The sequence below is a fragment of the Pinus tabuliformis genome, chromosome 8, assembly GCF_031772625.1.
Source record: "Pinus tabuliformis cultivar Carrire ecotype Pingquan chromosome 8, CPIR1, whole genome shotgun sequence".
NCBI lineage: Eukaryota > Viridiplantae > Streptophyta > Pinopsida > Pinales > Pinaceae > Pinus > Pinus tabuliformis.
The window spans coordinates 200,185,576-200,202,652 of NC_142294.1; the positions used below are offsets into that span (position 1 = coordinate 200,185,576).

General features: G+C 39.9%; 1 protein-coding gene across 1 annotated transcript; it reads right to left on the reverse strand.

Moving 5' to 3' along the window:
* Window positions 1–438: 438 nt before the first annotated feature.
* Window positions 439–5,365, reverse strand: LOC149234820 (uncharacterized). The gene is made up of 3 exons (XM_089371952.1): window positions 4,285–5,365; window positions 2,525–2,700; window positions 439–2,434 (listed from the first exon to the last, which is right to left on the reverse strand). Exons 1-3 carry the CDS (start codon window positions 5,111–5,113, stop codon window positions 770–772), a joined length of 2,670 nt encoding a protein of 889 aa, XP_089228078.1. The 5' UTR covers window positions 5,114–5,365; the 3' UTR covers window positions 439–769.
* Window positions 5,366–17,077: the final 11,712 nt, after the last annotated feature.

Sequence of the window (17,077 nt, forward strand, 5' to 3'; positions counted from 1 at the left end):
AAACAGGGGTATATATATATATATATATATATATATTTCATTACTGTGCACTCATCAGCTTCCCATTTCATTGGCGCACTTCAGCGATCCCCAAGGTCTGACCGAGACCCTTCAGTATTGCCAAATAGGAAGAAATCTTCCCTGCAAGAACACGCTATATCAAATTAATCAGGTTGCTATGTGTGCACATGTGCTGACTTGTATTTTTATTACTATTTTTTCAATCTTCTAAATTTAAGGTTAAATAACGTTAATGTGAAAACATCACCTGCCTACTTACAATACTTCGAAACAATCAACACAGGCAAAGGAAACCCAACAATCAAAATAGCAGACAATGGATGCCTTTAAACAATCAAAATAGCAGACAATGGATATCCTAATGGTATGTGCATATATAAGAATTTTGTAAATATAATCCATTTTATTAAAACAACGGGGGCACAATGACACATTTGTCCCTTGTTATAAACAGCATAATAATCCACACAATCAATAAGAAGTTATTTTCAAGTACAACTCCATTGACTGAATTTGTATTCCAACAACAGCACATGAAATTTGAGTGCCCCACTGACTCAATTTGTATTCCAACACAAGCAAATGAAATTTGAGTGCTTGGATCACCCAGCAGCAAAATCTTATTCAGCCAGGATAAGATTTTTATACGGTTACAATAAGGGGGACAAACTTTAATACATGATCACTCTGCCCTGTTGTGTTTTCATTATCAGTTTTAGGAAGCTCAGTGGGCCAACGGTAGATAAGTTTACCCACTGTTGAACGTATACTTATTTATAACAGATCCTCTCCTCTCAAAGTGACCTTGGCTCACACTGGAAGGTGGTACCATGGGAACACCAGATCCATACCCTGATGACTCCGCAGGAACCGCATTTCGACCAGCAAAACCTGAAGACTGTCCAAGGCTTCTTTCATGACTACCTTGGTTCACACCGGAGGGAAACGTACAAGGATTTGATCCATATACAGATGACCCAATGCCAGCCGTATTACCACCGCCAAAAGTTGATGTATACAGTTCTGGGACCCTTCTCTCATAATGACATTGAGTGGCAGATGAGTTTGTCGAAACACCAGTCGCGTATGATGATGCTCTAACAGGATTGTTATGAATTTCCCCTAAATTCAACTTATAGCCTTCCTCACCTCTTCCCTCAAAATTATATTTATTTTGCATGGCAAGTGAATTTGACAAATCCCTAGTCCCATATACTGATGTTCTAACAGGATTTTTATCAACTTCAACAAAATTCATCGCATAGCTTTGCTGAACTCTTCCATCATAATTAACTGCAGCCAGATTGGACAATGGGACTTCAAAAGGACCAGCAGGGACACTAGCGCTGTACAATGATGTTCCAATAGGTGCTAGATTACTAGTCCCAAAAGCTAAGGGGTTCCCTTCATGACGTCTTCTCTCATTATTTATTTGAACTCCAATGGAAGGTACTGATGCAGAGGCACCAGCAGCAAGCCCGGAAGCTTTCTCCTGTGCCTTTTTCTCAGAAGCTTTCTTTCCATCTTCCTGCTCTGCCTTTTGCTTAACCACTCTGGTTGTCTCATTTGATGAAGCATGCTTAGCCCTCTTTGAAGCATAGTTTTCACTCTCCGAAAGCTTATAGCCTGGCTCAAAAGATTGACGTTTTTTATGCTGGGCCTTTTTCTCAGCGTCATCTTTCCTTCCGTCTTCTTGCTCCTTTTTCTCTTGTGCTATTTTCTCAGCATCTTTCTCTCGTGCCTTTTTCTCAGCATCTTTCTCCCCAGCTTTCTCTTGTGCCTTCTTCCCAGCATCTTTCTCCTGCGCCTTTTTCCCAGCAATTTTATTTCCGTCTTCTTTCTCCTGTGCCTTTTTCTCAGCATCTTTCTTTCCACCTTCTTTCTTTTCTTTCTCCTGTGCCCTCTTCTCCGCAGCTTTCTTTCTGTCTTCTTTCTCTTCTATCTCCTGTACCTTTTTCTCAGCAGCTTTCTTTCCGTCTTCTCTCTCTTCTATATTCTCTGCCTTTTTCTTAGCAGCTTTATTTCCGTCTTCTTTCTCTTCTTTCTCCTGTGCCTTATAGTTATTCTCAGCAGTTTTTTTTCCATCTTCCTGCTTTGCATTTTTCTTAGCAGCTCTGTTTCTTTTTCTTCTAGCATTCTTGCTGATTTTGAATCTGTCTTTTCCCTCCTGTTCCAATTTTGAAATGCCGGGATTTAGACCGGTGACCTTTGATGTTTTGCTCTCATTGTTTTTGCCCCTGGTTCTGGGTTCTGGTTGTTCTTCGGGTTCTTTCCCCTGTTGCAATTTTCTTAGTTTGTCTTCGAAAAAATGACTATCCAAACCATACCTTCTGACAAACTTAATAACAGTTTTCACGGCACCCCTCAACTTAATATCTGCATCACGCTGAAGCCTTGCCATATAATCTGGTACCTACAACACAAATTAAAATATACATTTCAATTCACTATTACATCAAGTAGCTTTTGATCTTAGAAAAAGGATATAAACATCAGTAACAACCTGAGAAGCAGCCGTGCCTTGTGCCTTCGTCACAACTTCCTTTCCAGCCTTCTCCACATCTCTCAAATATGATGTCAACAAATCCACAGGTTCTATTTTGTCCAACATGTCAAATGCATTAGCGTATCGAAGGGCGTCAAACAGTTTACCACCTTTGGAAAGCATATCGATGAATTCTGCATAAATACCAAAATCCTGTGATCAGCAAACATCTAAAAGAACCGTAAGGAATGTTCCATCATAGCTCCTATTGATGAAACTCCATACCTCTAGTTTGAGAGATGTGGGAAGGGAATTTTTCAAAGCATCCCAATTCCGAATTTTCAAAGAATAACAAAGAACGGGCAAAATTCAAAGAATTTTAGCAAGAAAATAAGCTGCCAAAAGCAAGTGGAGACACTTTCATATCACAACTCCCATACTCTCATACTTGTCAGTTTAAGTATTTATAGTATTTATAGCATTTCGAAAAACGTCCCTTATGTCAAGACCTACACGTCCCCTCTGCCGTTCCCTAAAATTCGAGGAGAGTCTCTACACATCCATGGGCACAGTCCCGCATTCCCCGTATCCCAGTAACTTTATCTGGGGTGCATATTTGTAAAGCTCACTCAAATTCAAACGGCAGTAACTCAATGGAATTGACATTGTTATCAATTAGTTACTTCAATTTCTCCTCTCGCAGCTCCATTATAAAGAGGCCTATTACTGGTGCAACAGGCGTATGCCCTGTAAGCCTCCAAGTTGAAGAAGCCAGTGGCAGCAGCAAACAGCTGAAGCTACCTCCAAGTTGAAGAAGCCAGTGGCAGCAGGAAACAGCTGAAGCTATAGGCCATAGGCAAGGACGTGACTGGCTTAAGACTCTTGAACAGTTGTTGAAAAGGCATTTGACTCGTAGGAATTTTACTGAAAATCACACTCGATATAAAAGCAAAGCCAAATTTTGGCACTCACATAATAAAAGTGTAACATGTGAATCTCAACTTTGTAGTTTGAGCTGTTGATTTCGGAGGCATTTGAAGCGAAGATTTCATTTTTCAAGCGGATGACTTAACAACATTGAAAACCATGTTCACCAGAGGTCACGTTAGACAGTCAAATTTGGATGTTTCATCGTGTAATTAAAATGTCAGCCACTTATCTCAGAGAAAGAAGACGGAAATAACATCTCTCTCTTATTTCCCATTTATTTCCGTCTTCTTTCTCCTGTGCCTTAAAATTATAAGCATTTTTTGCTAGGGTCATATGTCCGTGGGTAATTTTGATTGAAAAGCACCCTTGTCATGGCCGCTTAGTCAAATGAAGGTTCTAATTTCCCAGAGATATGTATAAGCAGTTGTTGCTTGGGTTATATGTCCCGGGAAAATTTTGACTGAAAAACACCCTTGCCATGGCTGCGTAGCCAAATGAAAATTCTTAATTTATCGGTTTGCCTTTTGAGGAGATATGGCACTGGGATTCTTAGGTTGTTTGCAAGTAAGGAAGCGTCACAACAAACACAGTAACACAAGGACTTCTAAACAGTTTTTAGTACAGCCAAAATGAGGCAGCGAGAGAGCAAACTAGCACATAAGCTCTGGGGACCTGCAACCACAAGCCAATTTCAGAATTGGCAAAGTTGCTTTTACCGCATGTAGTAATTCATAAAGCGCCTTTGTCTCGGAACTGTCGATGTGGGACTTTACACTCGCTTGATGCGGGATTGATGCGGGACTTTTTACTTGATGTTGAAAACCAGGAGATCTAATCAAAGCACTAACCTGATATGTAAGGAGTCAATCCAAGACGACGAAACAGCACTAGAGTCTGCGGCTTGCTCGAAACAGCCGACAGTAGCCCCCAAAGCTCATTCCTCTCATAGTCTGCCGCGATCTTAAACGTGGCCAAGAACTTCAGGAAGGCGATAACATACAGCCCACCACCACGACTAGTATTATCCTTCAGATTCATCTTATCTTTCCAAGCTTTGGCAATCTCTCGGGCCGAATCCTTGACATCCGAGGAAAAAACACAACTGTCTTCTTTACCAAAAATGCGGTAAAGGCCTTTCAATAGCAAGAAAGTGGGGTCATTTATATTCCAAGAAAATGGGGGCTCCAGAGCATTCAACACCAGCTTTGCCGCATCAGGGGCTTTAAGGAGCGCCACGAACAATTCTTCCTTCAGGGTTGACCCTTCTTTCCTGTGGTCCATTAAGTAATTTCTGAGGCCACGGCCGTCTGCTTTATCGCAGAGGATTTCGATCTCAGAGCGGACGCGAACAGATGAGAGAAGTTCATTGAATGCGGGAACAGGTGAGAGAAGTTTATTGAATGCGGGAATTGAACCAGTGACATTTGATGTTTTGTTCTCTTCGCTCTTGCCCGTGGTTACGGGTTCTTCTAGTTGTTTCTCCTTTATCTTTAGGGTTTCGTACCTCGACTGCAAGGCTTTATAGAGGTCGTGATAAGACTCCATCAGGTCCTTCCGCAGATCGCGAGCTGACTCGCTGATGTTGTCTTTGCATAGCTGGGAGAGAGACTCGTCGAAGGATTCCATCATTGACGGAGTGCGTTGGAGATATTCAAACACAGGATCTGCTACCGCCATTGCTACAGCTTGTAAATCCAAAGAGACGAGGATTTCCAGAAGCTGAAATCGTGACAAGGAGGAGGTGAATCTGTTTCGCTTGTCGAAAAGAGTGTGTGCATATAGCCCTCGGCGGGCCTTTTATTCGGCCCGGATCGCATCAGGGTTTTCCTAATCTTGCGTGGCCGAGGCTTGGCCAGAAAAGAATGAAGGGTAAAGGGTGGGTAGCAGCCCTGGGTAAACTACTTGGTTGAAGCCTTGGGATTCATAACAGTAACTTGTGGGAGCTTGGCTTATTATAACCCAAATAAATATATTATTAATTATGGTGAGTTGATGGCTTAGACCACTTCAAGCAAAAAAAAATAAAAATAAAGGATGGTTTTATGATTCTTTCCAATAAAGACCGAAGAATCCTTAAAACTAGTTACTACTTCTTAAATGCAGTTATAAGGCAAAAATATCGTAAAGCTTAATTTTTGAAAGTGATTTCATAAATTAAGTACAATGTATAAGTTAATAAAGTTGTGGGTCTCTCAAGACTAGGGTCTTTGCGCCTTGTGAGTTGATGGCCTAGATCAGTTTGGGCCTCTAGAGTTGTCGGTTAGAGCTTATCGAACATGGAGTTGGATGAAGTTGATTTATCATGGAATTCAAAGGATGAAGAATTAGAGGAATAAGTTTGTTTTACAACAGATTAGGAGGTTGAAATCTAGTTCTTGGAATGTTGATGAAGCAGTAGTTGTTGGAGTTCAACACTTTTCTACTCATAGATCTATTCATATAGATCATAGGAGAAAGTCACAAAATAGTGAGTGAGTACAAGACTTGAGAGGTGATCTCAGTGATTGGTTGGAGAAGGAGTTTCATCCATGTGTGTTGGGTCCAAGGAAGGTACTAGGGTGCAGCAAAAGAGATCCAAATCAGCCAAATAGATCAAAGGACAGATCTAGGACTTGATCAATTGGATCAGATTGTAACTCCCTCATCCCACATCTACCCAAGTAACTAGCCAATCGGGGTAAACATGTGACGAGAAGTTACTATGATATGATTTTATTTCCTACGTGTCAGTTAAAGAAGTGGAATCGACGAAAACACACCATACATACATTCCACATCAGCAACAAAACTCCTAGGAGCCATCCCAACCACTCAGGTAACCAGCCCCTGGGTCCCACTAAGTTTTTAGACCATTAAACCCCTGGACGCTCCCTTGATATGGGCATGTGTGCATCCAGGAGGCTCTGGACGCTCCCACAACATGGGTATGCATGCGTCCAAGGACTTTTTTGCCCAGTTATATGCCTGCGTCTCTGGGATTTGAGCCACATTTCTAGGCCCAGAGCCCAAGTTGCTGCGTAGAACTCAATGACACTTTCATAACCGAAAGATAACAACATAATAAGGAAATAGATGCAAATACCTGAACAAGGACTTGACTAAACCCCTACTAGCTATGACAGACATTTCGTCAAACTTGTCACAAATATGTAATCTATCGGTTTAAATAATATATCTGAGCATAAGGGTCTCGTACTCATTTGAGAATTGCTAGAAGCATTAATGCCTCAACACATTAGTTGTAGTTTCATCCATTAGGCATAGATACATTGTTCATTCGTTTACAAGCAAAAATATGATGAGAGCCATACATAACTATTGTCATAATACATGTTCATAACCAGCGTAATAACAACAGGAATACCAAGGAAACAACTACATAATCCACATATAAACCAGTACAATACTCATTAAATAACAAGGAGAAATAACCTCGTATTAATGATGCAAAATTCAACCCGGTATGGGACTACCACGTTCCACCCAAATGTAGACATGACTGAGCCAAATCTCTCTTCAGCTAGTCACCCTCGTACCATATTCCAAGCATGAATGTGGGATCTCATAAAACACATCAACCAAAACCATACATGGCTTCCAGAGGCCAAACCACCTCAACCCATCAAATAGTGATTCCACCTCATGGTCAGACATCACAAAACCATCATCAGATTGGTCTCTACCCAAGCCTTCCAGGGCTCTAGAGCATTTGTTCCAACCCAGCTTTCAGGACTAGTAACACAACCCATGGTTGTTGTCGAGCTCCAAAGTGTTTGTCCAACCAAGGCTCCAGGACTAGTAACTCAACCCACAACTTTTTCCTGGCTTCCAGAGAATTTGTCTAACTAGGGTTTCTAGGACTAGTAACTCAACCGACCAAGGGCTTCTAGAGCATTTGTCCAACCAAGGCTTCTAGGACTAGTAACTCAATCCAAGTTGTTACAAGGCTTCCAGAGTGTTTTTCCAACCAAGGCTCCATGACTAATAACTCAACCCAAGTCATTATAGGTCTTCCAGAGCGTTTGTCCAACCAAGGTTGCAGGAACTAATAACTAAACCCAAGCTAAAGGAAACATGAGAACCAACCAAAAAAAAATGAACCCACAACACCATGGTTATCCAGGAAATGGTAAGGCTAGGCAAATCCATTGTCAATCCAAGCAATCCTCCATGCCAATGACAGATCATGACCAAGAAACCACATGCATGTGGCATGCAGGGCAAAACTAGTGAGGAAAACATACATGCAACTCAATACCTGCAAGCAAACCCCACGATAATTGTTGATCTCGATGTCCTCTTGTGCTTTCCTACTCTTCATTTGCCTTCTTGCTCCAAAACTCCAAGTATGCCACACTCTCCAAGAGTGGTCCAAGAGAACTCTAAGTGTCCAAGAGTGTGTGAGAGAGAGAATAGAAGCGAGTTCCACCAAAACCTATCAAAAGTTTGCCCACTGATCCTCGGAAGCCTTTTTATCAATGAGGCCTCTATTTTCTTCAATTTCCATTATTTTCCTTCAATTTCCTCATCACATGCAATCTGTGACCTTTTACCTTCCTTTTCTCCTAATTTCCTTTATTTTTATAAATAAAATCTCAATAAATGCCTCATGCCTTTCCAAAGCCTTTGCCAATTTCCTTAGCCATAATAAACCGAAGTGATACCCCACTAGGATTTTTTCCCACTATTCAACTTGGAATACATGTCCCATGACGTGGTCTTATATATTTTTGCATGTATTTTAACGAGGGCTATTACAGAACCCTCCCCCTTGGGGGAACACCGTCATCGATGTTCAATGACACCTATAACCAGCGAGACTGTTGAAAACAAAACATACTGCCCATGGAGCTTTATAACATAGCTTGTTGCAGTATTTACAATGGTCATCTATTAAAACAAGACAAACATATTGTATACTGGAGCTTTATAACACATCTCATTATGGTATTTACAATAATAACCACATATACACACATACATATTTGCTTCACCCAACAAATAATCATATTGTCTACGGAGATTTATAAATCTAGTTCGATACAGTATTTACAATAATACACACATATACATATATATACATTTGGTTAACCATCAAATAAAATTATACGATGCATGCATCTGCAACAAGGGAATCAAGAGGCTCACACCTCCAACCTTAAAGTAATACCAGGATTCACCTCCTCCCCAAGAAGTCCAGAATCCACTACAAGGTCAAATATGCATCCAATGTCCAGCGCTATAATCCTGTGCTACTTGTCCTCTCAGTGAACAGTTACTGGCTCATTGTTCCAAGGCACACTCCCAATGTGCATTTGATTCCATTTAGCAATGCTAATGACCAAAACAAATATAACCCTGACCTTCCATTCCCTCGGGCAATCCGGTCCCCCCCTTCTATGCAGACACACACCTTCCAAGTTCCGCTCGCAACCCCCATCTCGGGAAGTCCATCCCTCAACAAGGTTTTTTCACATCGGAAGGTCCAAAAACCAAGGCATATCCTTGCCTTAAAACCATCATACCGTCATAGCATGCTCATTGTAATCAATGGACATTATTGGGTACTAGTATCTAACAATGGCCCTGCTCCTGAATGCTTTACCAACATATTGTTGCATATTCCAATTATTTTTGTTGTTGTTGCTAATGCTTGTCGTCGGTTTTGACCACCCCACTAGGCATTTCATGCTTTCTTGTACCAAGCACATAATTTCCATTAGATTCAAAATAAATTGAAATAAATTCACATCATACCTCATTGGTAGCTCGTCAATAAGGTACACTTGCAATCATGTTTACTTCATGCCACAACATGTCAAACAAGCTCTTGACTAAATTATCATGAATAACATATCACATCTGCTTAGCTCAAACTCAACCATCATAAATCACATGTAACCATCATAAACCATAATCATAGATCACATGTAATCATCATGGACCATAATCATAAATCACATGCATAATAAAATTGAAATAAAATTTGATACTTATCATTTATTCAATCCTTAGCTTCTACCTTTGTCTTTTTTCCTTACGCACACTGGATCGGTTTCCACACCTGACAAACACCCAATGTCTTCTCCTCAACCATGTGCACATACACATAGTGTGCATCATGCACATACAACCACACATGACATACAATACCACACAATGCATACACCTACACCTAATATACAACACAACACATACATCTATACCCGATGTACAATGCCACACAATACATGTACGTACACTTGGCATACCACACATACACCTACACCTAGTGTAAAACACAACACAATACATGCTCCTACATTCGGTGTATACCACAACACAATACATACACCTACACCCAGTGTACAACACAACACAAATACGTACACATAGTACAACACAATGAATACACATGTCACGATACCACAATGACACAATGCACATACATAGTACCGCATGCCTGTAACACATGTATGACATGCACACAATACCACATGTACACTAGTACCATTTGTACAAAGCACCACCTGCGCAACGTGTACACAACATCACATGCACATGGCACCACCTACACAACATGTACACAACGCCACATGTACACCACACCACCTATATAACATGTACACAATATCACATGTACATAGTACCAGATGCATGACATGTACACGGCACCACATGTACACAACACCACTTGCACATAGCGCCACTTGTACAACATGTACACAACACCACATGCACACATCACCACTTGTACAATCATGAACACAACACCATATGTACATAGCACCACATATACATAACACTGCATATCCAACATGTACATAGCATCATCTATACACAACACTGCATATCCAACATGCATACAACACCATATGCACACAACATTGCATATCCATCATGTGCACACTATGATATGTACACAACACCACATATCCAACATGTACATAGCACCATCTATACCCAGCACTGCATATGCAATATTCAGTTAACACTATATGTACCACCTTGTACAAATAGTACCACTATACATAACATTGCATAAATAACATGTACACAGACTATATATACACATCACTGCATGCGCACAACATCACAGATGCAACATGTACAACATATACAACATATGCACAATAATAGCAATGCACATCCAAAACCACATTGTCTCTACTAGACAATATTGCTTCCAGTGTCTCTCTGCCATCCATGCTTACCCTAGCATGTCGCAAAGCACATTGTTTTCATTCCACTGATGTATCATTCAACGTTATCTGTCATAACATAAACATAGGCATAATACAATCATACACTATCAATTCATATCCGCATGATACTGACATCATATATTTGTCATTACTAATCTTCCTACTTGATTCTCATAAGACCAGGAACCTTGTCATGCCATTCACCTACATAAGCAATCATTCCTCCATAAGAATGATCCCTGAAAACCGTGTCGAACAGTGACATAGATACATAGATACATATAGATAAATTAGCATAAAACAATCATGATCATGTCAGAGAATGACATCCATACACACACATATATGTATATAAACATCAACATAATCATGATCATAACATAATTACCAGTTAGCATAAGGTCAAGATTAAGAGAACTCTCTTTATCTGTGCACACCATGCACAACATTGAGAACAATTGTTCCCAACATAGCCAAGGCATCTAACACCTCAAATCCATTTACTTCACCTTTCATGTTACCTTTCTCATGGTTGTACTGCCACTGTCCATTTACACCAATGGGCCAAACCAATCGAACTGATTGTCATATTATTACCTTCAACTTCCCTTACTCATGCACTGAGCTTCATTTGGGTCTTACATTACCTGTTAGGTTTCCTTCAGCTCTCCCTAAGCTCCATTAGCCTTCCTCTTTCCCAACCAATTCCCAAGAAACTCAAAACATAAAAGGAAAGAACAAGAGCCAAACAAGAAGAAAACCATGAAAACCAATAACAATACGACACCACAAACAAAATGGCATGATCATGCACTAGACATAACAAAACTGCAAATCAAGTGCAAACAAAGCACAAAGAATCGAAATCACAAGACTCTCAACATACACCATGACTCAATCCACATGGTTCCCAGTGCTTCCAAAGGAAAGCTCAACTTGAGCCTTCTTCAGAATTCCATGGCAGTCTCATTGCCATGCAATCCCTTGCATCATATTTCCATAAACATAACTATCAATGCATAAATAAACATAACAATACACTAGTTACCTTACTTTGTTGTGCCAAGCATGTTGCTTGCAACTGAACACATCCACACCATCTCTCAAGGGACTCCAATCCTTTGACGAATCTAGCCATAACTAGAACCAATTGTTATACTTGTCAAATACATATTTATGAATATAACACATATCCTCATAATGTCAGACAAATTCAAGGTTAAGAAGACTTCATGTATGCAAAGCACTCATTTGTTTGGAATTGCGGTTTCCAAACATAGCCAAAGGAATTTTCACCCAATTCCTTTATTTTACCTTTTCCTTGTTGCAATTGAGTCTTACTATGCACTATCACATCACCCAATTGTTAGTTATATAAACATATCAACTATTACCTTGTCAATCTAATACCAAGCATGTTGCCCTACAACTGCTGACACATGTCAGTCTCACATTCCAAAGAACAAGATATCATGTGTATTAATTTGAAATCAATCTTTACCAAGTCTAACAACCATGTCATACTCAACAATCAACTCACATATATCATTCATAATACATAATGCTACAACTATCACCTACTTACACTCAAGTACATATCAGTTGTCTCAACACATATGTATTAGTACAACCATCTTAAAACAAGATCATTTCAGCAAGAAATCTTATAGACACATACTCATATCATTCAAGTAATCAAACATTTAGACAACATATAGATGACATAATAGACACAAAACACTCAAACACCAAATAAACGACATAGTCAAACATTCAAACACCAAATAGACGACATAAGAAAACTCATACCTTAATGTATCTCAAGGGAGGCTATCTTGTCTGCACAATCAATCTAGATTAGCATGATATAACTTCACAACATATCAACTCAAACATAAATAAGGTCATGATATCCATAACAATAACTAGCTAACGTGTTCGCATCATAAACTCATAAACAATTATCATTCATACATAATAATTACATATGCATAGTCAGTTTAGATTAGTACAATACACTATCATGATTAGGTTGACTCATACTTGAATGTCATAACCCTAACCATCTGCATAGAACAATCCAATTTAGCATGATACATATAACATCAAGATCTTAATGCAAGAACCCTAATCATTAACTGACATATAACAATGACAAGTTAACATTTGACATACTCATCAACAACATATAACAAAATCATCAAGTTATCTAACATAAAACAACAATAACAATGCATACAACCACATATTACTACCATTCATGACCATCTGACACATGTGCATATGACTAAACTAATTAACTAGCATCTATCATGTATGTAACCATAACATCGATATAATGAGAGGCATACAACTAGATACTTGCATGCCCAACATACAAACGTGTATGACGACATGCTCTTGCCTCGAGGTCCAATGCTGCAACTTCACTTTGATAGTTTGCATCTCCTACTCTATCTCAGTCAACACATTAGAATCATAACATAACAACTACATCATGATGACATAACTACATGCAATGACCCCACAATGCATGTTTAACCTACTATACATGCATAACTATAACCATGACAATGCATGCATAACAACATATAGACACTGACATGCATAACAAATGCATATAAAACCATACACTCATGACGACACATCCCACAACAACACCATAAACCTTCACATGGCGACATCACTATAACCATAATCAACACCATGCAAATGCAACAAGCACATGGACTACAAGCATAAGGAACACATATGCAACTGACATGAGTGCATGACCAACACACCGCCCATCCAGTCTGAGGGGTGAACCATGCTCTGATACCACTCCATGGTATTAGTTTTGACACAAAGAGAACAAAAAACAGAAATCCCCCAAAGAGAACGGAACCTGCTCTGATACCACACTATAACACCCTCCTCCCACATCTACCCAAGTAATCGTCCAACCAGTGTAAACATGTGATGAGAAGTTACTATGATATGATTCAACTCCCTACATGTCAGTTAAGGAAGTGGAACCGACAGAAACACACTATACAGACCTTCCACATCAGCAACATAACTCCAGGAGCCATCCCAACCACTTAGGAAACTAGCCCCTGGGTCCCACTGAGTTTTTAGATCATTAAACCCCTGAACGCTCCCTACATATGGGCATGCGTGCATCCAAAAGACTCTGGATGCTCCCTAGATATGGGCATGCATGCATCCAAGAGACTCTGGACGCTCTCACAGCATGGTATGCATGCATCCATGGACTTTTCTGCCTAGTTTTGTGCCTGTGTCTCTGGGATTTGAGCCACCTTTTTAGGCCCAGAGCCCAGATCATTGCCTAGAACTCAATAACACTTTCAGAACCGAAAGATAACAACAGAATAAGGAAAAAAAATTGAACAAGGACTTGATTGGACCCCTACTAGCCATGACATGCATTTTATCAAACATGTCACAAATATGTAATCTACAAGTTTAAACAAAATTATATGAGTATAGGGGTCTCGTATTCATCTGAGAATCGCTAGAAGCATTGATGCCTCAACACATTAGCTACAGTTTCATCCATTAGACCATACATACATTGTTCATTCATTTACAAGCAAAAATATGATGAGAGACATACATAGCTACTGTCATAATACATGTTCATAACCAACATAATAACAACATAAATACCAAGGAAACAACAACCATATAATCCACATATAAACCAGTACAATACTCATGAAATAACAAGGAGAAATAACCTCATATTAATGATGCAAAAGCCAACCCAGTATGGGACTACCACGTTCCACTCAACCATAGACATGGCTGAGCCAAATATCTCTTCAACCAGTCACCCCCGTGCCATATTCCAAGCATGAATGTGTAGGTTTTAACCCCGTACAGAAATTATCTGCATACGAATTCTAAGACACAGAAAATAAACAATGCGAGAGCATAACACATAAAACACATATACACAAATATTTTCCCCTGGATCCCAAAACCGGGACTACCAACTTGATTTTTCATTATGTTCCTTTCAATGTTATAATACATATTTATACATGCCGAAACATCCAATACCATGGACCGAAAACCATCGCGTCCAAAACCATGGATCGAAAACCATAGGTAGGTTCGCCCAACCTAATATAGGGTCCAAAATTGTTTTTCCCAAGGAGCTGCCCCGGACCCCGTAGAGGGGTTACAGGTACACCTAAAACCCCTTGTGACCCCCCCCCCCACTACACAATCAGCGCAACAAAGGGGGGCTTCGCCCCCCCTCTAACCCCCCGGTTAACTACATGGGCTAGTCGTGGAAAGAATATAACACAACCCAACATTCTCCCACTTCTTGTTTTTTTTCCACAGGGGGCCACAAGAGAGCTTAGTCATTTTTTCAGCCCTGAAACGCCCATTGTCTCTCTACACCAAGAGAACTTCTCAGAGCTCAGAGATTTTGTCAATGCATCTACAGTATTCTTCAAAGTTTCCACCTTTACCAGCAACACCTTTTTGTCTTCTATCATATCCCTCACAAAGTGATATTCAACATCAATGTGCTTTGTCTTTGAATGATATGCGGGGTTCTTTGCCAAGAAAATTGCACTTTGGCTGTCACAGTCTATCCTTATAGCTTCCTGTACTAACCCCATACTTGAACACAATCTCTGCAACCAAACTGCTTCCTTGCTTGCATGAGTGGCTGCCATATATTCTGCCTCTGTAGTTGATAGTGCCACTACAGATTATTTCTTACTCATCCAACTGACTGCACCTCCAATTAGGTTAAACACATACCCACTTGTAGATCTTCTCTGATCCAGATCTCCAGCCCAGTCTGCATCAACAAAGCCATGAATATCCAATACTTTATCCAATCCTGGTCTTCCTGGTAGCACAAACCATAATCACTAGTGCCACGCAAATACCTGAAAACCTGCTTCACTGTTGTCCAATGCTCCTTTCCTAGTTTTGACATAAACTTGCTCAATACTCCCACTGCATGTGCAATGTCTGGTCTAGTACAGACCATTTCATACATCAGGCTACTGACTTCACTTTCATATGGAACACGGGACATGTCCTCTTCCTCTTCTTGTGTCTTGGGACACTGTTCAACAGATAACCTCACACCTATAGGAATATGAACCTTCACCAGTTTACTATCCTGCATATTAAACCTCTGCAGTATTGTCTCGACATACTTCCTCTGGTTTAACTAAAGCTTCCTCTTTGCCCGATCTCTTTTAATTTCCATGCCCAAAATATAGTTTGCAACTCCAAGATATTTCATGTCAAATTTGGAGGACAATTGGGTCTTCAAATCCTGGATAATTCCTTTGTCATTTCCAACCAACAACATATCATCCACATACAAGACCAGATAAATAACATGATCACAAATTAATTTAAAATACGCACAATGATTTTCTTTGCTTCTAGTGAAGCCAAGTCCCTGTATAAATGTATCAAATTTCTGATACCACATCCTTGGTGACTATTTCAACCCATACAGAGACTTCTTTAACTTGCATACCAGTTCTTTCTTACCCTTCACCATAAAGCCTTCAGGTTGCTTCATGTATATTTCCTCTTCTAGATCCCATGTGAAGAAATGTTGTCTTTACATCCATCTGTTCTACCTCAAAATCAAAAGCAACAACAACAGATAAAAGTAATCTAATAGAAGTTACCTTGGCAACAAGAGAAAAAATATCACCAAAATCAATTCCCGGCACCTGGGAATAACCTTTTGTTACCAACCGAGCTTTGTATTTCTCCACCTTTCCTTCTGCATTTGTCTTCTTCTTGAACACCCATTTGCTTCCAATAGGTTTCCTTCTAGCCGAAAACTCCACTAGATCCCAAGCCTCATTTTTGTGCAAAGACGCCATTTCATCAACCATGGCCTCTTTCCAAAGTTTTTCATCCTCTGAATGTACTACTTCCTTCACAATTTTGGGATCATCATCAGTAATAAATAAAGCAAAATTTGAACAGAAAGCAGATGGACTATACCTTTCTGGCTGCCTTCTTTCTCGGACTGATCTTCTTACACATGGAGTTTGTGGCTCTTCATCTTTAGACTCCTCCTCTACTGTAGAGTCTGATTCTCCCTCCTTTAGCTCAAACTCTATCTTCTCAGGTTCCTTTGGTTGGACTTCATGTTTAATAACATCTTTCACCTCTCTGAACACCACATTTCGGTTGTACACAACCTTCCTTGTTGTTGGGTTCCAAAGCCTATAACCCTTTAAACCATCCTTATACCCAATAAAGATGCACTTTTTAGATTTACTATCCAACTTGGTTCTTTTCTCATTTGGAACATGTACATATGCATCACATCCAAATACCTTTAGATGTGAAAGAGAGGGTTTCTTACCAGTCCATACCTCTTGTGGAGTCTTATCCTCCAACATTGATGAAGGTGACCTGTTGACTAGGTAACATGCAGAATCCACTGCCT

Bases quoted from the DNA above. Each gene is read 5' to 3' on its own strand.
- LOC149234820 (XM_089371952.1), bottom strand. From the start codon at position 5,113: ATGGCGGTAGCAGATCCTGTGTTTGAATATCTCCAACGCACTCCGTCA. The intron at 2,701-4,284 runs GTTAGTGCTTTG...GTATTTATGCAG, and splicing joins ATTGACTCCTTACATATCAG to AATTCATCGATATGCTTTCC. The intron at 2,435-2,524 runs GTTGTTACTGAT...TTTGTGTTGTAG, and splicing joins AAGGCACGGCTGCTTCTCAG to GTACCAGATTATATGGCAAG.